Below are 22,487 nucleotides of genomic sequence, written 5' to 3'. Positions count from 1 at the left end.
CTCAGGTCTACTATGTAGTCTTGCGTGAGTCATTTGATTTCCTCTGAACCTTAGCAACTAACTCTCAGCCTAAATGGGATTCTGTGTGAACCATAGGATCCAATGAGACCCTACCTATATAAATGTTAAGCTATGGTTGGGAGGCATAAGAAAATTGTTTGACTTGACCTGGTTTTTCTGGGTCCATTCCCCTTTAATCTTTTTTTTTCTTCTTTTAATCCTGAAAAAGTTTTATGCCCAGGTTGTCAAACTAAGATCATGCCCTCAGTCACATATATCATGCTTTTATTGTTAATTGAGATATTTAACCTGTCCTCAATTAGGTAATTGCTGCCCCTCGAAGAAGGAAAAGAAAGTAACTCTACAATAATTTCAGGGAGATTGTTTTTTGTTTGTTTGTCTTTTACAGGGGCCCTTCCTGTGATTTTGCATGGGTCTTTTGGTTTCTTGAGGAGATACCTTGACAGGATGATATTTTGAAATGAACAACTATTTTTACCCTGAAGTCAGAGGACACAGGTAATGAATTCTTACTGTTACCTTCATCAATTTGCTTCTCTAGGCTTTCCCACAGATCCTAGATAAGTGACCCAAATCCAGTTCAGTCAATGGGAGCACTCAGAGCAGTTATTATTGCTCCAAGTTGTCCTCACATATAGTAACTTCTTAATGCTTTGCCATTCTGTTACAGACACTCAGAACCTCACCCAATGTAGAGAAGAGCAGTTGACCATTCTTTCAATGCTCTGGGCAATCTCTCTGAGATATTAAGTGATTTACCCAAAGGGAATCTGTAAGAAGCAGAGCTGGGACTCGTTATGACTTCAAATAGAATGTTCTTCCTACTATGTTAATTGACTACTCCCCAACCTCATACCACCCCATCTCAATTTGCACTTACCCTGGATTGTGGGTGGGTAGAGGCTAGGGCCAAATGTATTCTATGGGTCTGCCTTCCTATATCTATAGCTCACAAATCCCCAGTATACATAACTAGTTCAACACAAAGGCATTTTTTAACTTAGGTATAAAGCATTAAAGTTTGGTACAAAACATTCCCTCCAGACACTTTGAACAAGTTCTCCCACAGCATCAGTAGGATAATGGGCACACTGGTATTGAAAACACTTGACCGAAGCAACTTATATTTGTCAAGGTATTAGGAGACACCCCTGTTTTACAGAGCTAAGGCTCAGCAAGCAAGCTGTGCCCCGAGCTTGGCATAACAGCAATCCTTTGCAATCAATATCTGGATGATCTCAGCCACAGCAAAATCCCAGAATTGTTTCATATATTATTGCATTCTGAGCAGCACCAGGTACTCTCTGAGCTTGGACAAGCACCAGGCAAGTACCCATGTTCTTATCATGAAACCCCCGCTATGGATCAAACTTATCACATTGGTAATTGCTGCCTTTCATTGTTAAGACTCCTTGTATAGCTATAGGTATAAGCATTGAGATCTCCCCACAATGCCTGGGGTCCCCCATGCAGGGCCCCACCACATCTCTTCTTACTTGCAAACCATTTTCCTCACTTTATAATTAAACTTCCAAAGATTCCTGACTCCTGAATCTAGCCTTCTCTGTTGCACACTGGCCATCCACAGGTTAGAGGACAGTTTGGTCAGGTTGATGTGTTTTAAATGCTGCAGGTCTCAAATAACCTTTCACTTATCTCATCATTGTCACACTGCTCCCCATTTGTCAGTGTCTCTGTTGGGCAGGTCACTTAACAGGACTCCTTATGTCTGCTCCTCTCTGTGATTTGACCCCACTACCATGAATACCTGTCTATCTGGATTTTTAAACTGCCGCTAGGGACCGCTCCCCTTGGAGCTGTCTCCACTGATTGCCTCTCAGATTCCATAGACCTGGCTCCCTGCTGGATGTAGTGTCTCCTACTAGGCAAGTAATTCCACAATAAGCACCTTGGCTAATTGGATGGGTTGGGGAGGGAAAGAGGGATTCCTTTCCTCTTACCCCTGCCCTTTGATAGAGGCATAAGGAGAAAGGAAAAGAATTGCAAAGAGTATTTTTTTTTTACCCGCTCCTAATAAACAGAGCCTTCTCTTAGGAAAGGCAAAAAGGAGTTTATGGCTTTCTCGTGAGAAAGGGTACCTCCGTTTGCGGCACTAATAGCAGGGGCCGGGGAGTACAAATACGCACTGATCAAAGCAACCTAAGACCTAAAGACCGAACCCCACCCATCCCCTGGCTCCTCCTTCCATTGGCTGGCCTCGGAGCTCACACTCTAAACGCGGGAACTCCTCCCCAAGAACAAAGGACAAAAAATCGTGAAACAGGGAACTGTTTGCTCAGCAAAAAAAAGAAAGAAAAGGGGAGGGAGTGGGGTAGGGCATAGACAAGGGCGGGAGGAAGGGGGAGTTGGACACAGTACAAGATGCGTTATAAAGTGTGCTTCTCTGCAAGGTTAACTAGCTGAAGATGTTCAAGGGAGTGTGTTTTAATATGAGAAGCAGTTAACTCTTTGAGGAGGCTTCACTTCTGAGAGATCATCTCTCACAGAAGGATTATCTTTCAAGAGCTGTGCCCTTTCTATATAACTGGCTCCCCTCCAAACTTCCAGGGCTCACCTTTCTGTGGGAGGTGCTGCTTTATCACCAGAAATCTCTTAGTTCAGGTTCGAGGTTGGGACAAAAGGAGGCACTCACACATTTAACAATGGGGGTTTACTTTGTCCTAACACAGCAAAGATACAAAATGATGCTACTTTTCAGGACATGACCCTTCTTGTCTCCATTGAAAATTCATATGTTAAGTGGGTCATCAGGGCATGAGATTCACATGATCTGAAGCACCCACCAAAACTGAGTGCGTAGAGATTAGCTGCATCAGGGAAGCTGGATCCAATTAAAACCGAAAACAGCTTTGTCCTGAGCCTACCCCATGTTGTCTGGAGGGTTTGTGGGGAAGGGAAAGCAAGAAAGGGAGGTGTGTTAGGGAAGTTGAGGCCAGAAAGACCCCGTGGACAAGGTTGTCTTCTTTTAGGCAAATAGTCCACGTGATGGGGGAGGGAAGGAAGGAGCTACATCAAAGAAATGCTGGTCCTGTCCGAAGAAGACCATGCCATCAGGGAAATGATGACATGACTTTCACTTGACTTTGTTTTGAGTGAGGGAGGGCTGTGTAGGTCATCAGCCTCACTTCTCCTCCAGAGCCATCTGAATCCAGTGACCAGATAGTCATCAGGATGACTGGAGATGACCCAGGGTGAGGCAATTGAGGTTAAGTGACTTGCTTAAGGTCACACAGCTAGTGAGTGTCAAGTGTCTGCGGTGATATTTGGACTCAGATCCTCCTGACTCCTGCACTGGTGCTTTATCCACTGCACCACCTAGCTGCCCCATCCTATCATATGTTCTCTGAAACTATTTCCTACTTCAAATCTCATAAAGCTGGTCAGCTTTTTTTCTACAGCCTGCCAAGTCATGGCCAATTTTGCATCTGGATTTCTATCAGGAAATCCAAAACTCATCAAGGACTCAGAACTTCACACTTAAAAGCAGGAAAAAAAGGGTGTTGATGTATCTGCAATTCATTCAAGACGTTAATAACTTGTCTCTCTTATTTTCCTCTTTCTATCATCATCTAAACTGGGCTGTGGAAAGTGGAAATCCATTGATCAGGAATGTCCTGACCAACAACTCCCCCACCCATTCCAACATATGCATAGTAGGATTCCTGAAAAATGGTACTTTCATTCATATCTGAATGCTTCACTGATCCCATAATTTTCATAGAACCATAAAACCATAGATCTGAAAGTGGAAGGAGGTTCTGAGGCCATCTCTTCCAAACCCCTTCATCTCACAAATAAGAGCCCCAGGGAAGCTATGCCAATTGTCAAAGATCACCCAAATACTAAACCTCAAAAGCAGGATTTGAACCCAAGTCCTCTGATGACACAGTGTTCTTTCTATTGTACTACTCAGATATTTCTACCAGTATAGTCCATTACTAGCCATGCTTTCTCGTTCTTTATAATTCTTATCCATGTTTTCCCATAAATCTTCCATGTAGAAGCTACCAATATATTAGAAACTTACCTCTAGGTATTTGATATTTGGTTGGTACCAAAGTGACACAAGGAAAATCTCATCTTATTCCGTCTAGGCAGCTAGGTGGCACAGAAGAGTTGGACAGCTGAAAAAATTACTTCTAGGAAGGGAAATGAAGGAAAGGCAAGAAAAAGAAAGAAAAGTGAAGGGCATGAAAAGACAAGCTCATATAAGTAAAAGATAGGACAGAAAGGAATGAGAAAGGAAAGACAAGAAAGGGAGGAGAAGAAAAAAGAAAATTACATCAGTAATCTTGTCATATGCAACAGTATGAAATTATTTCAACTCAACTAGCTGAAATCAATATCTGAGAAGAACAGTAATGTATTTAGCCATGTTATTTCCTAGATTATGATTTTATTGCTTTTCCTAGGTTTCCAAAGTGTGTGATACCACCCACTGGCAGTGCTGGAACTATCCAGGGAAGCAGTAGTAGCCTCAGGTGCAATTGGGGACGTTGAATAAAAAATAAGGAGGTGATGGAAGTACAAGGAAAGAAGAGAAGAAAATTTTGAAAAAACTACTCATACATGCTTCATCTGTTGTGTAATAGAGTTAAACTCATAGTGATTACATTATTTTCCAAATAAACACAGAATACAAATTATAACTGATCAGTGGGTCAAGTCTACTGACAGGTCTTAATAAGCAAGTGCTGGCAGGCCAGCATGTCACAAATGGTCAGAGCAGGGATATGCGCATGTAATGACCTATTTACAATCCCATACTCTAGAGTGCAGCAGCAGCATCAGTGCAGAAAAATAAGCACTAATTTACAATAAATTTTTAAATTTAAGATGTCTTTTTAAAAAATATCTTTTTTATATTTTTGAAATGATGACTTTTTTAAAAAAAAAATTAAAGGGTTAAAAAAAAAGTAGATTCCCAGGATGGCAATGAGTAATTTTTTTTTTGAAAAGGGGGCAGTAGATCAAATAAGTTTGGGAACATCTGCTTTAGATTAAAATAGACTAAGATTATACATTAAGAATAATACCAAGTTAATTTCTCAAAAGATTTGGTATACAGGTAACATATTGCACTTAAGAAATAAGTTAGATTGTTATTTCCCATGGTTTCTAATATTGCATTATGTTTTCTAGAGTGTATTGAAGGACTCTTTCTATAGACACCAATATGAAATGGAACTGGAACTTGAAAATGACTTTTGGATTGATTTCCTAGAAGAGTGGAATTGTATGATATATATATAATATATAATATACAATATTATATATATAATTATAAGTATCTTACTTCATAGTTGGAATATTTCATTGCTTTGCTTTCAAATAAATACTAGTTATAAAGGAATATATTATACTAAAGGAATACAAGTAATTTTTAGATACATTTGTAAGTTGCTAAAGATCATATTGGGATTTCCCCAAAGGATTTTCAAGCACTGTTCTATTGGTAGCTATATAATGTGAACTGGAACTTTCCATTGTTCTCATACACCTGTATTAGATATCATCACCATGCTTCCTGGTTGAACGATTCTATTGCCTTAAGTTGAAACAGAGATAGCCAGTTAAATTACATATATGTGTGTATATATATATATATATATATACACACACATACACACACACATATATACACACATACATATCTGTGTATATAGTTATGTGTGTGTATGTGTATATATATACATACACACACACATACATACATACAAAACAAATGGGACAAAGCTAATTGGCATACGGACTATGTATTGCATTCAAGAAATATACCAAATATCTGTTGACCAAGTTTCTATGTTCCAAAATATTGCATTGTTTTTCTCGTCAGGTCTTCAGAAGTACTCCTGTAGGCAGCAATTTAACATGACCTGAATCTCCCCAGTGGCTACTTTACCACCACCTTTTGAATGCCTATATTGGATTTAAATATTTTGCTTTCTAGTTGAATGATTTCATTTTCAGGTTGAAATAGATCTATAAATGGAAAGCAAAACAAATTAAATGTGATTTAACCAGTTGCTGTGAGTATCTTCAGAATGTTTCAAATTTCTAGTTATTTATTTAGGTTCCTAAAGGTTATATTATATTTTTCCTAAAGGGTTTTCAGGAGTTTTCCTTATAGGAACAAAAAGGCAATATGACCTGGATCTCTCCATTGGTTGTGAAATCCATGTCCTAGAACCATCTTGGATCTTGGTTTTAACATGTGATTGCTTTAGAATGAGACTATCAAGTAAAAATTATGCCAAGCCAATTGGATTCAAAGAATTGGCATGGAGATTATGTATTATACTCAAGAAATGGGCCAACCAGTATCTCAACCTGGATGTCCAGTAGACATCTTAAACTCAACAATGTCCAAAACTGAATTCATTATCTTTCCCCCTAAACCTTCCCTTCATCCAAACTTCCCTATTACTATTAAGGGCACCACCATCCTCCCAGTCTCCCAGGCTCCAAACCTAAGTGTTCTCCTTAACTCCTCATTATATCACTTACTCACCAACTCACCCCTCAACCCATCAATAACCAATCTGTTACCAAGGCCTGCTGATTTCAACTTTGTAACATCTTTTTAAACACCTTCTTGTCTCCCAATAGTGCCACTGCTCTGGTTCAGGCCCTTATCACCTTATGTTTGGACAGTTACAAGAGTCTGCTGATCGGTCTGCCTGCCTCATCTCTCTCCTGTCCAATCCATCCTCCATTCTGCTGCCAAAGTGATTTCCTAAAGTGCAGGTTTGATCATATCCCGTTCTCCTCCCCCTATCCAGTCCCCATTCAATAAACTCCAGTGACTCTTATCACCTCCAGCATCAAATATGAAATGCTCTGTTTGGCAGCCAGTATTTTGTGCCTAATAAATGCCTGACTGAGTAAATAATTACTTCCTTTATGCAACATTTTGACATGAACTGTAAGTTTCCACCTTCTATTAGATCTACACCTACAATGTCAAAGCAAAACACGATTGGATTTAGATAACTTGCTTCCTGTTTGAAACACTTCATTTCATTCAATTGAAAGTGTTATCCCATTGATTGAGAGCCACATCAAACCAATGGGAGTAAACTCTGATCTAAAAACCATGTATTTTATTCAAGCAGTGTATCAGATTATGAGTCACAGACCTTGGTTGCTAAAGACTATATTCTGACTCTTGCAGGGTTTTAAGGATTTGCTATAGGAAACAATCTGAAATGAAACTATTATATCAATGTCCTAGGAAAAGTGAATTTGATTAAAATATCTTCCTTAATAATTAGAATATTCCATTGCCTCAGATTGTAATAAGTATACTTTACTGAGTGAGAATAGCAGAAGCCCAGTAGTAAAAATGGCTATGCTGGTAAATATCTAACAACTACATCTCAAAAGAAATGTATGCACATGTTTCTAAATTTAATCCACATTAACATTTTGTCATTTTTTTAAATTTAGGTGCTCAGCCAAACAATAAATCAAACTCTAATTTTTAGAGTTGGATTACTGAGGTATAAATGTTCACATTTAAATTTAATAAATATTTAAATTTAATAATAATTATTTAACTTTAATAAATTTAATTTGATCTAGTACAAGTTTTCTCTATCACATCCTTAGCTCTGATCTATTTCATTTACTTCAGTGACGTTTCAGACTTCTGTTTATATATCTATGTTCCTTGGGCAGCTAGGTGGCACAGAGGAGAGAGCTCCAGACCTGGAGTCAGGAAGACCTGAGTTCATATTCAGCGTCAGACACTTACTAGCTGTGTAACCCTGAGTGAGTCGCTTATCCCTGTTTGCCTCAGTTTCTTCATCTATAAAATGAGCTAGAGAAGGAAATGGCAAACTGCTCTAGTACCTTTGTCAGGAAAACCCCAAACGTTGTCATGAAGTCAAACACCACAGAAACAACTGAACAACAACGACATACGTTCCTAAAGATATCATAGTGATTTTTTGCTGAATTTTCAGATAACTTATATTGGCAGCAATCTAACATGACCTAGAACTCTCAGCAATCTAGAATGACCCAGAACTCTCCTTTGATCACTTTACCACTTTCCTTATAGACCTGTAAGGGACTTACATATCTTATTTTCTAACTGAAAGATTTCATTTTCTTAAGTTATTTTTTTCAAAGACACGTGTATTCAACATCATGATCAGACTATTACATTTAGCAATCAACAGCATGAGTGCAAAAAAAAAATCTGCATTAAAACCCTTTGTTGGAATGCTTTACACATTCCATAGAATGGAAACTAAAATAACCTGTTGTAAAATTAGTCACAAATACAGTCCTGGTGAGGTTTTTTGCCCATACACAAAAAGTTTTATCTAAAACATGTCTTCTTCCAGCAGCTAGGCCCTACCACCACTGGGCTTGGCTGAGTTGACAAATCTGTTGTAACCGTAGCTTCCCTCTTACTTCTCTGGCTCTCCTCTCCTGCTAAGCTTTGTTTCATAACAGTAATTAAAATCTTCTGCCACTGCCGTAACTACTGCTACTACTGGAACAATCATAGCCACCTTGATTACATGGTTTGGCAAAATATTGGCCCCCACCATAAGGGCCTGAGCTCCTCCCTCCAAAGTTTCTTCCCTTCACCAGACCAAAGTTTGAAGACTGATTATTATAGTTGCCAAAATCATTGTAGTTCCCACCAACTCCAAGGTTTCTTCCATCATTTCCAAATCCATTGTAGCCATCTCCGCATCCACCATATCCTCCACCACCATGACTACTGCCAAAATAATCTCAACCACTGAAGTTCCCACCACGGCCAAAGTTATAATTTCCACCAAAGCCACCTCCATGGCCACTGCTAAAGTTTCTAGAACCACTTTGATCTCTTTGACTAGATGAAGTGCTGGCCATTTCTTCTTAAACAAAGCTTTCCTTACTTCACAGTTGTGGCCATTCACAGTATGATATTTTTGAGTGACAATCTTATCCACAGACTCATGGTCATCAAAAATAATGAAAGTAAAGCCTCTCTTTTTGCCCCTGCCTTGGTTAGTCATGATTTCAATCACTTCAATTTTTCTATATTGTTCAAAATAGTCTCTTAAGTGATTCTTCTCTGTCTTCCTTACTGCCGCCCATGAAGATCTTTTTCACAGTTAAGTGGGCACCTGGCCTTTGAACGTTCCCTCTGGAAACAACTCTCTTTGGTTCAACAACTCTGTCATCAATTTTGTGAGGTCTTTCATTCATTCATGATTGCATCTACCTCTTGCACTGTGGCATAGGTAGCAAAACCAAAGCCCCTGGAGTGTTTGGTATTTGGATCCCTCATCACCATGCAGCCTGTAAGCATGCTCCATTGTTCATAACGGCTCCTTAGGCTCTCTTCTGTTGTCTCCAAGCTTAGGCCTCCAATAAAAAGCTTCAGAAGGTGCTGGGGCTCCTTGGGGGTACTCTGACTTCAACTTGGTGAGAGCCATAGTAGATGCTCCAATGATCCTTCTCTGATGACGTCAAAGACAGAGAAAGCCATTTTCTTAAGTTTTAAATATAAGTATCCTATCAGTTGAGAGAAATACACACCAGATGAGACTGTTAGTTCATAGGCAGACTATATATTGTACTCAAGGAGTACTGAAGACTATAGTATGTATTTTCCCAAATGGATTTGAACAGTTTTACCATGAGCCACAATCTAAAATAGCCTGTAACTCTCCACAGGCTATAAAATCAGTGTCCTAGAAAAACTGTTTTGGATTTATCTATTGTGATTCCTGGGTTAAATATTTCATTCCATTCAATTAATGTAGATATAGATTATCGATTAAGAATGATATCAATCAAAATGCAGTCATATAATGAGTCTTTAGGTCAGGTATTATACTTAAGTAATGTGCCAGACATATCTTGGTTCCTAAAGATTGTAGCTTTCTGCACAATTTTCAAGAGTCCTTTTATAGAATGCAATCTAACAAATACTGGTAATTGACAGCTTCAATTAGGTCACTAATGAGTGAAGAATTCTATTGGGATTAGGCATTCTCCTGTTTGAAAGATGTCACTGCCTTAGACTGAAACAGAACAGTGAGATCAATGCCAAACAAATGGAAGTCAACTATGATTTTAGGAAATCTACCATTTTAGTAGGTTAGTAAATTACTAAATGGAGGTAAGTCTTTCCACACTATTTTATTCAAGGAATTCATGGAATGACAGGGCAAATACAAAAGATCAGAGAGATTTAAATGCATTTGATTGCATTGTAAAGATGCTGAAAAGAGGGAATGAATCATAGAGGTCCATTAGTCTGAGTCCTGACTGATGCATTCTCTCGTTTTCTTCTTGCACTTTTCCTTGAAGCATTAGTTCTTTCTGTCCATAGAAGTGGCTGTATGAATAAGAATTTCTACATATTCCCACATATACACATATATCTGCATATGTGTGTACATGCATGTGCACACACAAGGATAGGGATAGAGACTGGACTTGTGATTTAACTCTTGAAAGGAGCTCCTAGTGAGAAATTTCCTCTGCCAATGCAGATCAGTCCCTCTGTAGCTTAGAGTCTTAGAAAGCTGCTGAGAGGTTTCATGATTTAACCAGAATCATGGTCTATCTGTATCAGAGGCAAGATTCTAACTCACATCTTCTTGACTCCAAAGACAGCTCTCCATCCAATGCAGCACATTGCCTATCAATACGTACATATGTATTTGTATGTGTGTGTATATGATGCATACCTTTTAACATAATAGTCATTTCCCAACATAATCCCCATCTAGACCATCCTGTACAACAGAAAAAATACAAGCAAAACCAGCTGCATCTGATGGCACACATAACTATCTACATTCAGAGTCTCCAACCTCTCTCCCAAGAGGAGGAAGGTGTGTTTGATCATCTGCTCTTAAGGGCCAAGATTGGTTATTATGACTGATCAGAGTTCGTGTGAATTTGAAAAATTGTTTTTATTTATATTATTGTAATCATTGTAAGCATATATATTATTCGAAAGACACACAGACCAGTTTTTTCTGTGTTTGTATATAATGTATGTGTATGTATATATATACACATGTATGTATAGTGTTCCAGTTCTTTGCTGCTTCTTAAACATATTCAGCATATATTACTATATTTAACATAATAAATAACATAGCAAAATAATAAATGATTGATATATTTACTACAGTATACTAATAATAGATATATAGTATGTGTCTGTATATGTGTATTGTTTAAGTGGTAGCAAAGAATTGGAGACAAGTGGATGTCTGTGGATCAGGTTTCTTTAAGTTCTTCACAAAGTTACTTATGTTTCCAGGATAATTCCACATTCCTCTGGCCACATCTGTCCTCTTCCTAGCTTTTCAGGCAGGTATGTGACATCTTGCAGAATGGAACATCCAATCTCCTACTTCCACATCTGTTCCCCACCTATCATCCTATGCCTACAATGGTCGCCTTCCTTGTACTTTTGCAGCCCCTTCAAGGCTCTGCTTAAACCACCTCTTTTAAGAAGATTTTCCTGATTCCCCCAGTCGCGAATGCCCCATTCCTGCCACTTCCCAAATAAATGTGTATTTATTTTGAGGTCGAATATTTATCTGGGAACATCTTCTTTAACTCCAGGAGAAAACATCCTCCCTTAGGGTGAGGACTATCTCACTTTTATGTTTGTACTTTCAGCTCTGAACACACAGATTGTAACAAGCAAGTGCTTAATAAACGTTTCCGAAGGGTGATGTTTTTGCAAACCACAGAAAATCCAAAACACCCATAATCGTTGGAAGCATGCATGTATCCTGCAAAAAGTTCCACACCACAAGGATAGAGGAAAAAACTCTAGGCAGGCCAACTGGTTTTCTGGTGGAGATTCCTTAGAATATGTGCAGACACTTAAAGAAGTTTTAGTCCTACCCACAAATTCTCACAGGGTAAATAGTTAATCCATGGTGGAGACAACTTTCCTGAGACATTTTCCACTAATTCTTTGGAACTTGGGAGTATCTTGGACACTTTTCAAGCATAGGCTCCTGCTCTGCCACCACACCTGGGTGCACTGAACTTTTAGCGGCTCTTTGGGGGAAACTTAGGGGGGTGATTTAGGAGAAATAAATTAGGGGAAAAGAAAATATAAGCTACATAATTATCTGAGAAGCTACAAAGAGAGACAAAAGGAAATGCATCCACCCTCTTAAAGGTTTGTGGTTCCGCGTTTTGTGTTTTGTTTTCCTCCTCCACCTGGAATTGAGAAACCTGGGACTCCTTGGCTATTTATTCTGCCTTAGTGGACAGAGGCATGTGTGAGACAGGGGAAGAGAGAAGCTGGGAAGTTGCTTATTGCCCTTTAACCAGCGATCCTAGGGAGGGAAAGAGGAAGGGAGGGAGGGACGGAGGACCTGCGCCAAAGTATGGGCTTTGTAACCGGCGCCTGCCCCAACTTGCAGCTCCAGCATTTCCTCATACCCTCCGGAGCAGCCAAACCGCCCTTCTCTAGCTTGCATTCCCCACAACAATCCCTCCTCAGGGTCTCGGACTTGTTGCCTTTCCCAAAGCTGAGTCATGTCTTCCCGCAGCCTAGTGGCCATAGTGACCGGAAGTAACAAGGGGATCGGCTTCGCCATCGTGCGCGATCTGTGCAAGAAATTCCCCGGGGACGTGATTCTCACCGCCAGGAATCCGACCCTGGGCCAGGAGGCTGTAAACAAGCTGAAGCAGGAGGGACTGAACCCTCTTTTCCACCAGCTGGACATCACTGACCTGCAGAGTATTCGGACCCTGCGGGAATTTCTCAAGAAGCGGTACGGGGGTGTGGATGTGCTGGTCAACAACGCTGGAATAGCCTTCAAAGGTGGGAACTTGGGAATGACCCTGAGCGTGTAAATGAAAGTCAATGAAATTGACTGTGATCATTGTAAAGTACAGAACAGCTCCAGGCATGAAGGTCTTTGGAGTGAGTGACCTTGGAATACAGGGCTTGTAATAGCCACAGGTTAATACATTCTGTTGCTGTGCAGTCATATCCGACTCTTCTGGACCACGTAGATCATACTGTCCCTGGGGTTTTCTGAGCAAAAAAACCAAAAAACTGGAGTGGTTTGCCGTGTCTTGGAGAACCCAGTGGATTAAGGCAAACAGAACTGAAGTGACTTGCCCAAAATCGTACAGCTAGTGAGAGTGTGGGACAGTTACTTCTGGTGTGACTTTGGGCAGATCATGTAACCTCTGGTTGCCTCGGGCTGTTTAACTGTAATAGGTACAATAAAAGCACCTACTTCAAAGGGTGGTTTTGAAAATCAGATGAGATATTTGTAAAGTGTCTGTCACAGAGTAAAAGCTATATAAACACTTATCTCCACCTTTTAAAATTATGTGAATTTCTTTGCTTGAGAAATAGAAATGTTCACTTTGATTACTAGTTAACTTACTCTTCATTTTCTTCCCTTTCTTTTCCTCTCCCTCCTTTTTTTTTTCAGTTGATGATACCACACCTTTTCCTAGGCAAGCTGAAGTGACCATGCAAATCAACTTTTTTGGCACCAGAGATGTATCTACAGAGTTACTGCCCCTGATAAAACCCCAAGGTAAATTCAATATTTGGAGTGCAAAGCACTAGGCTTGTTTTTACAAAGAGGAACAACCTAGAATTATCAAACATTTAATATTTAAAACAATATTTGACCTCTGGCTCCAATTCAAACTATGTTGCCTTATCTGATTATCATTGTTTTTTCTGGGCCTTCTATCTAACTGCAGTGAAGAAGAAACAGTTAGATTATAGATATATATAGTCCCTAATGCCACTCCTAACTCAGTTTCTAGGATCCATCTGTTCCACCCTTTTTCTTCAGGAACACTGGGAATTGTTTGGCTACATGAAATATTTCTACGATTCAGTATGACTTAGTAAAGTCATCTAAGCACAACTTAGCAAAAGAAAGGCGGGAAGGGAAGAGAATAAAAATACCTCTGTCTCAAGACTCCTCCCTAAGCAGAAGACAGAGAATTCAGGACTAGCATTTTTTCCCCATAGAGACTTGAAAAATAATTTATTCCAAAAGAAGATAAATTTAATTTTAAATTCATTAGACTATATAGCTTGGGATACCTCCAACACCTTCAGAAGAAGCTTTTTTCCACTGAATGAGATCTGCTAGTTGACTAATGAAATAGTAACCATCCATCCTACCACAAGAGTCTTAAATATATCACTTTCTTTTTATGCAGTGAATTAGGCAAAGCCATTTTCAAGGCCTTAGATTCCCAAAAGGAAAGAGTAATATTTGTCATTAAAGTCACACTCCTCATCAGAAGAGCCCACTTTACTTTAGGTAAAATAAACATACAGTTGGACAAAGAATAATTTTTTAAAAGTATGTAACAGGAAAAAAATCTTGATCTTTAGAATAAGACAACTATTGAAGTATATTATAAATATTTCAAGTAGCGGGCCTCCATTCAGATGAGTTGAGGCGGTCTTTGGAGTAAGAAGAGCTTTAACATCTTGAAGATTTCTCTTTATCGGGATGACAGAGCCTTATTGTACAGATTATCTTCTTCCTGGAGGCCAGTGATATTTGAAAGAAGCAGAGGGTTTCATCTTCTGATTCTGCAGAGAGAGAGCCAAATAGTGAGAATAGCAGTAGGCCAAAAGTTATAGTAGTAAACTACACAGCTTACCAGGGGTGTCTAGGGCTGTGCTGGAGCCAGCTTGAACCTGGCCAGTTGATTGTTAAATTTCCATCATAAATATTTATACCTCAAAAATAATCAAATGTTACAAATCAGAGCTTGATTTATTGTGGATTTTCCAGACTTAAGAAGGTGATGGAGAAAATGTTAATAATGTAGATACACTTCAGAGTGTGTCTTGTGTACATCCCACACAACACACTGCCCCCACGCCCCCTAAAGCAACATTGTACTGATCCCTTCCCTATTACTAGACCCTTTTATAGCTGCTACGTCACACTGCTCATTCACCTAGCAAGTTTGTTGTTTTTATAACCTCAGATTTTGTCAGAACAACTGTTATACAAAAATGCCTCCCCAGTCATGAATTTCATCTTAGTAGACTCAGCCCAGCACCCTAGCCTCCCATCATCCTTCTCTTGGGTGTCAGCTACACATTAGTTATCTCTTTTCTGCCATTTCCAGTGTAAAAAGTCATTCCCCTATGCAATATTAACAGAAACTAAATAAAAATTTAATTAAAAATTAAAAAATTAAAAAATTAAAAATAAAAAAATAAAATAAAAAAGTTTCTGTTAAAAAATAAAAAATTAAAATAAAATTAAAAAATTAAAAAAAATTACTGTTACTTATGGTTCTAAGCAAATGTCTCATCCCTTCTTTGAACCTTCTTTTTCTTAGTTTATCTAGAATAAACACTTTTCTTTCTTAGCTTCCCTCGCCCAGTTCTAGCTTTAAGTATTGATGACCCTTTTTTTGTCGGACTGTGCTATATTCTAAGTCATCTTCTGTACATTTTTTTTCAAAATCTAATTTAATTAGTGAGTTCCCTGTGCATTAACATTAGTCTTTTAAGACAAATCCAATTTTTTCCTACTCATTAGAATTGTGTCACTATCATGTCTTCCAAATTTCCTTCTAGAGCATCTCTGTCTCCCAGGCTGACTTTTCTTAAAGTACTTTAGTCCATGAAATCTTTCATTTTTTTTCTGTGAACTCTTTGAAATATGCTTTCCCAAAAGCTACATCAGACCATGTTCTCTTTAGTCTGGCTGTTGTCCTTTGTTCTCGAAGAGGACCAAAACGACATCACCAAGATAAAGTGAAGTTTCAATGTGTACAACTGTGGCTGATCAGATCAGTATGAGCTCGGAATGCTCTACCACAGATTGGGCACATATAGTCCACAGGAACATTTGGACTGATTACTCCAAATCTGCACATCCTACATTTCCTCTGTGCTGTTTCAATTCTGCTTTGCTCATAGAGCATAGCTCCTTTTCTTATGTGGGCACACAATGCTGAGACATCCTGTGCCAGTGTCTCCCATGTTGCACAGTCAAATCCAAAGTTCTTGAGAGTGTCCTTGTATTGCTTCTTCTGACCACCATGGGATCACCTGCCCCATGCGAGTTCTCCATAAAATGGTCTTTTTGAAGAGTGTACATTTTGCATTCGAACAACATGGCCAGCTCATCAGAGTTTCACTCTCTGGAGCATAGTTTGAATACTTGACAATTTAGTTCAAGTAAGGACCTCAGTGTCTGATACCTTATCCTGCCAGGTGATCCTCAGAACCTTCCTAAGACAGTTCAAATGGAAGCAATTCAGCTTCCTGGCACAGTGCTGGTAGGCTGTCCATGTTTCACAAGCATATAAAAATGAGGTCAGCACAGTGGCTCTGTAGAACTTCAGTTTGGTAGTCAGTCTAATACCTCTTCTCTCTCAAACTTTTCTTTGGAACCTCTCAAACATTGACCTACCTCTGGCAATGCGTGTGCCAACCTCATTGTCCATGTTGTCTTTAAATAGGTTATTAAAAACCTTACTAGTTTAATATTTTTACAAAAATATCTTTGTATACTTAAGTGCTTATTTTGGTCTCTCCCAGAGTATGGTTATCTAAGGATAATCATAACAAAAATGAAATTTCTGATTCCTTTGGTTTTTTTCTCTATGTAACTCTACAGGTTGACCTGCTAATCCACCACGCACCAGTGTCATTCATTCAGGAGATTTTCTTTAAACACCTATGCTAGGTACAATGAGAAGGACAGTACTCTGGAACTGTCTGCCTCAGATAGAGATATAGAGATTTATAGAGTGTCAGTCCCTGAATTAAACGAGAGGAAAAGATCAGGTTGGAACACCTTTGAGAAATTGGAGAAGTTCTTTAATGACCACAAGCTTCCCATGAAAGCAAAGGCCCATTTTTTTTTAATATCAGCATTTTAAAAATTGTTGCTGCATGGCAATAGTCAAAGAATACAGAAGAGGGAGGAGCCAAGATGGCGGAGTAGAAAGATACACATATGCTAGCTCCAAACCCACAGCCCATAAAATACCTGTAAAGAAGAACTCCCAACAAATTCTGGAGTAGCAGAAGCCACAGAACAATGGAGTGGAGGAGATTTCTGTTCCACAGAGCCCTGAAAAACTGACACAAAAGGTCTGTCATGCACTGGATCCGGAGCAGAGCCCAGCCCTACCTTGGCCACGTGCACTGAGGGGAGCAAATCCAAGCAGGATTCAGGGACAGAATCTCCAGTGGCAGCACAGGTCCCTCCACCCACAGGCGCCAAAGGTCAGTGAGAGAGTCTTTTCAGCTCCCCGAGAGGGGAGCAGTGTGTCCCCATAACTCAGGCCCCCTCGGGAGGCAGCAACAGACAAGGGCTCCCAAAGCAGGCAGGAGCTCAGATCCATTGTTGAAGGTCTCCACATAAACCCCCTGAGGGAACTAAGCCCTGTGTGGTGGCCCTGCCCCCACCTGAGCACCAGAACTTTATCTCACACTGTATAGCAGCCCTGCCCCCACAGAAGCCCTCAGGCTAGGAAGCAGCATTTGAATCTCAGACCCCAAGCGCTAGCTGGGTGGAACTGGAGGCCAGGTGGGTGTGGAAAGGAAACTCAGAAGTCAAGTGACTGGCTAGGAAAATGCCCAGAAAAGGGGGGAAAAAAAAGAAGACCATAGAAGGTTACTTTCTTGCTGAACAGATCTCTCCTCCCATCGTTTCTGATGAGGAAGAACAATGCTTACCATCAGGAAAAGACATAAACGTCAAGGCTTCTGTATCCCAAACATCCAAAATAAATATTCAATGGGCTCAAGCCATGGAAGAACTCAAAAAGGATTTTGAAAATCAAGTTAGAGAGGTGGAGGAAAAACTGGGAAGAGAAATGAAAGAGATGCAAGAAAAGCATGAAAAGCAGGTCAACACCTTGCTAAAGGAGACCCATAAAAATGCTGAAGAAAATAACACCTTGAAAAATAGGCTAATTCAATTGGCAAAAGAGGTTCAAAAAGCCAATGAGGAAAAGAATGTTTAAAAAGCAGAATGAGCCAAATGGAAAAGGAGGTTCAAAAGCTCACTGAAGAAAATAGTTCTTTCAAAATTAGAATGGAACAGATGGAGGCTAATGACTTTATGAGAAACCAAGAAATCACAAAACAAAACCAAAAGAATGAAAAAATGGAAGATAATGTGAAATATCTCATTGGAAAAACAACTGACCTGGAAAATAGATCCAGGAGAGACAATTTAGAAATTATGGGACTACCTGAAAGTCATGATCAAAAAAAGAGCCTAGATATCATCTTTCATGAAATTATCAAGGAAAACTGCCCTGAGATTCTAGAACCAGAGGGCAAAATAAGTATTCAAGGAATCCGCCAATCACCTCCTGAAAGAGATCCAAAAAGAGAAACTCCTAGGAATATTGTGGCCAAATTCCAGAGCTCCCTGGTCAAGGAGAAAATACTGCAAGCAGCTAGAAGGAAACAATTCAAGTATTGTGGAAATATAATCAGGATAACCCAAGATCTAGCAGCTTCTACATTAAGGGATTGAAGGGCGTGGAATATGATATTCCAGAAGTCAAAGGAACTAGGACTAAAACCAAGAATCACCTAACCCAGCAAAACTGAGTATAATACTTCAGGGGAAAAATTGGTCTTTCAATGAAATCAAGGACTTTCAAGCATTCTTGATGAAAAGACCAGAGCTGAAAAGAAAATTTGACTTTCAAACACAAGAATGAAGAGAAGCATGAAAAGGTAAACAGCAAAAAAAAGTCATAAGGGACTTACTAAAGTTGAACTGTTTACATTCCTACATGGAAAGACAATATTTGTAACTCTTGAAACTTTTCAGTATCTGGGTAGTTGGTGGGATTACACATACACACACACACACACACACACACACACACACAGCACAGAGTGAATTGAATAGGATGGGATCATATCTTTAAAAAATGAAATTAAGCAGTGAGAGAGATACATTGGGAGGAGAAAGGGAGAAATGGAATGGGGCAAATTATCTCTCATAAAACAGGCAAGCAAAAGACTTTCTAGTGGAGGGAAAAAGAGGGGAGGTGGAAGAAAAACATGAAGTTTACTCTCATCACATTCCACTAAAGGGAGGAATAAAATGCACACTCATTTTGGTATGAAAACCTATCTTATAATACAGGAAAAGGGGGGAGAAGGGGATAAGCAGGGTGGGGGGGATGATGGAAAGGAGGGCAGTGGGAGGAGGGAGCAATTTGAAGTCAACACTCTTGGGGAGGGACAGGATCAAAAGAGAGAATAGAAGCAATGGGGGGCAGGATAGGATGGAGGGAAATATAGTTAGTCTTACACAATACAACTACTATGGAAGTCATTTGCAAAACTACACAGATATGGCCTGTATTGAATTGCTTACCTTCCCAAAGGGAATGGGTGGGGAGGGAGGGATGAAGAGAAGTTGGAACTCAAAGTTTTAGGAACAACTGTCAAGTACTGTTCTTGCCACTAGGAAATAAGAAATACAGGTAATGGGGTATAGAAAGTTATCTGGCCCTACAGGACAAAACAGAAGATGGGGACAAGGGAAGGGAGGGATGATAGAAGAGAGGGCATATTGGATAATAGGGGCAATTAGAATGCTCAGTGTGTTGGGGTGGGGGAAGGGGGCAAATGGGGAGAAAATTTGGAACCCAAAATTTTGTGAAAATGAATATTAAAAGTTAAATAAATTAATTTAAAATAAAAGAATACAGAAGACTCTAAAGGATTAAAAGCTTATTACTCCATGGAAGGCAGTAGAGAGGCTCCTGATGAATATTAGCAGTCTACAACATAAAACCAATGAGGAGCTCCAGAGAATGGTAAAAGAGCACTTATGTAATTGACAGATAACATGGACCAGTCACATGGTGAGAGCAAGGGATGATAGGTAAACAGCCAGAGTGATGTCAGGAGAAAATGAGGAAGGTTTCAGGAAAAATGATAGATAACTCCCCCCAAACCCCCCACTTCTACCAAACATAAGGGAGGCCATGAATAAAGGGAATGCAGGGAATGCCTGGGGTGTTTGTTGGAGTGAAGTTTTAAAACAGTTGGATCACAGATCCATTTGACACAAATTGTTAGTGGATCTGTGATCTCATCCATTTGAGTGTGACTTCCAGAATTATAGACTGTGGTCCATTTATGCCTTCTCATTTTGTATGTTTCTTGTTGGTTACAGCACTTCTAAAAATTGCATGTCTTTATTTTCTTCCTGGAATACAAAGAACATTAAAAAAAAACAGACTTCATGGCTACTACCAAGGTGCTAGTGGCTTCTAATTCAGATTCCATGTGACAACTTTGGCATCTTGGCACCTTCACAGATTGGTTCAGAGGCTAGGTTATTCTCCCTGTAGAAAATCCCAGCCAAACCATGGAAGGGCAGTTGTGAAAGCTGCAAAATTTGACCAAGATTCCCTGCAGAGAGGATAACCTACCCTCTAAACTACCAGTTCTACCAGGTCGAGCTTCAGAGTCCACTAGTGGAAAGCCCTCAAGTATCAATAAATGTTTTTATAGATCATCATAAGGATTTTCTGGAGCTGCCTTTTCATTTCCACTCAATATCATCTATTTATTTTAAGACGTGATAACTGTCAATTAAGAGATCAATTTTGCTTATTGCCATTTTAAAGACATATGCAAAGATATCTGAATACAGCTTGGGCCTATGGGATATTTGGATGAATTTCATGATTTTATAATCGGTTTGATTGGAAATTTCCTCTCGTGTCAGAAGAGTGCCTCATTAAACATTGATCAAATATTGATAGGCAAGTTCAATTCTTCCATACGACATTGCCATTTATGTTCATACACACAAATTTAGCACTGTACCTGGCAAATAGAAAGCACTTTATGTATTTTTTCATTCATTTCATTTATTATTCCTTTGTGAAATGGTTTTTAGATGTGTAAACAAGCAATCAGTAATTCCCCAATCCTACTAAAAAAGAGTTGTATATCCAACTATTAAAAATGTATACACATCTCCCAATGTCATGAAAACTAATGAAGAAATAACTATAAACTTTGAATTCTTTCAAAGAATGGTTTGTAAGAACCGTATGACTTAGGATGTCTCCATATGTTTTATTGCAGGTAGAGTGGTAAATGTCTCTAGCTCCCTGAGTTTACAGGCTCTTAAAAGCTGCAGTCCAGAATTACAGCAGAAGTTTGTGAGTAACACAATCACAGAGGAAGAGTTGGTGGGGCTCATGAACAAGTTTGTGGAAGATACAAAGAAAGGAGTGCATAAGGAGGAAGGTTGGCCTAACTCTGCTTATGGAGTGTCCAAGATTGGAGTCACTGTCTTGTCAAGAATCCAAGCCAGGCAACTGAATGAGTGGAGGAAAGGGGATAATGTTCTTCTGAATGCCTGCTGCCCAGGATGGGTGAAAACTGACCTTGGGGGACCCAGGGCCCCCAAAAGTGTAGAGGAAGGAATTGAAACCCCAGTTTATTTGGCTCTTTTACCCCTAGGTGTTACAGAACCTCATGGTCAGTTTGTGATGGAGAAAAAGGTTGAAAAATGGGAGGCTTAATGGTCTCTTAAGGCAAAATGCCTTCAACATCCAGAGAAAGAACTACGGAATTCGATCGCAGAATGAAGCATTTTCTTTTGTATTATGTTTTGGTTTGTTTTATGATTTCCCTTATTCATTTTAATTCTTCTGTGCAGCATGACTAGGGTGAAAATATTTTTAATAGGAATGTATGTGTAGAACCTATATAAAACTATGCCGTCTCAAGGAGGGAGCGAGGAGGGAGAAGGGAGGGAGGGGAAAAAAATCCAAGATATATGGAAGTGATTGTAGAACACTGAAAATAAAAGAAAAAAAATTAGATAATGGAGAGGAAAAACACAGTTCCCCCCTCCCAAAATAATGGGAGGTTTAATTTGTGAATCCCTTCTAGTAATACTTGATGGTTGCACATTTTGGATTTGATTTAAAAGTGCATTTAGAATGAAATAAAAATAAAAGTGACATGTTGTGCCTTTATACTAATTGTCACAGCTAATTCCTATAAAGTATTCTCGAGTCACCTATTAATTATGTGAGAAATTTTCTAATAATTGAGATTTGTAATGATTCAGTATTTGTAATAAAGGAAAACCATGTAAAATTCAGTTTGGCTGAACGAAGTAAAAAGTTTTCCAAAAACTACCAATAAATCACTAATTAATTAATCTTAATTTTTACTCATTCATATCCATGTTTAATATGCAGAATTTGCTTCATCACAGAAATAGGTAATGCTTGCAGGTTCCTTATGCTGGGGAAATGCCAGTATAAAAATTCAGCACCACAGGGTTTAGGGGAGACACTTGGGCTTTGGAGCATTTACTGCATCATTCATTATAGGCTGTCAAGGTGACCTTCAGGTAAAATATCTTTCTGATGCCATATTGCAAGCTATCTATTACAAAACTTCCTTCTACAAGAAT

At 39.2% G+C, this 22,487-nt stretch overlaps 1 protein-coding gene and 1 pseudogene across 1 annotated transcript; one reads left to right on the top strand and one right to left on the bottom strand.

Annotated features, from left to right (window-relative positions):
- Positions 1–8,471: 8,471 nt before the first annotated feature.
- On the bottom strand, positions 8,472–12,575 carry LOC140508011 (heterogeneous nuclear ribonucleoprotein A1-like; annotated as a pseudogene).
- On the top strand, positions 12,356–22,235 carry LOC140507086 (carbonyl reductase [NADPH] 1-like). The gene is made up of 3 exons (XM_072615022.1): positions 12,356–12,862; positions 13,488–13,595; positions 21,140–22,235. Exons 1-3 carry the CDS (start codon positions 12,574–12,576, stop codon positions 21,580–21,582), a joined length of 840 nt encoding a protein of 279 aa, XP_072471123.1. The 5' UTR covers positions 12,356–12,573; the 3' UTR covers positions 21,583–22,235.
- Positions 22,236–22,487: the final 252 nt, after the last annotated feature.

This window comes from Notamacropus eugenii, chromosome 5, assembly GCF_028372415.1.
Source record: "Notamacropus eugenii isolate mMacEug1 chromosome 5, mMacEug1.pri_v2, whole genome shotgun sequence".
In the NCBI taxonomy this organism is placed as follows: domain Eukaryota; kingdom Metazoa; phylum Chordata; class Mammalia; order Diprotodontia; family Macropodidae; genus Notamacropus; species Notamacropus eugenii.
Note: the sequence above shows the minus strand (reverse complement) of the source record. Positions and strands in the feature narration are given on the sequence as shown.

Coding starts and splice junctions, on each gene's coding strand:
- LOC140507086 (XM_072615022.1), top strand. CDS start 12,574: ATGTCTTCCCGCAGCCTAGTGGCCATAGTGACCGGAAGTAACAAGGGG. Junction 12,863..13,487: donor CGCTGGAATAGCCTTCAAAG/GTGGGAACTTGG, acceptor TTTTTTTTTCAG/TTGATGATACCACACCTTTT. Junction 13,596..21,139: donor GCCCCTGATAAAACCCCAAG/GTAAATTCAATA, acceptor GTTTTATTGCAG/GTAGAGTGGTAAATGTCTCT.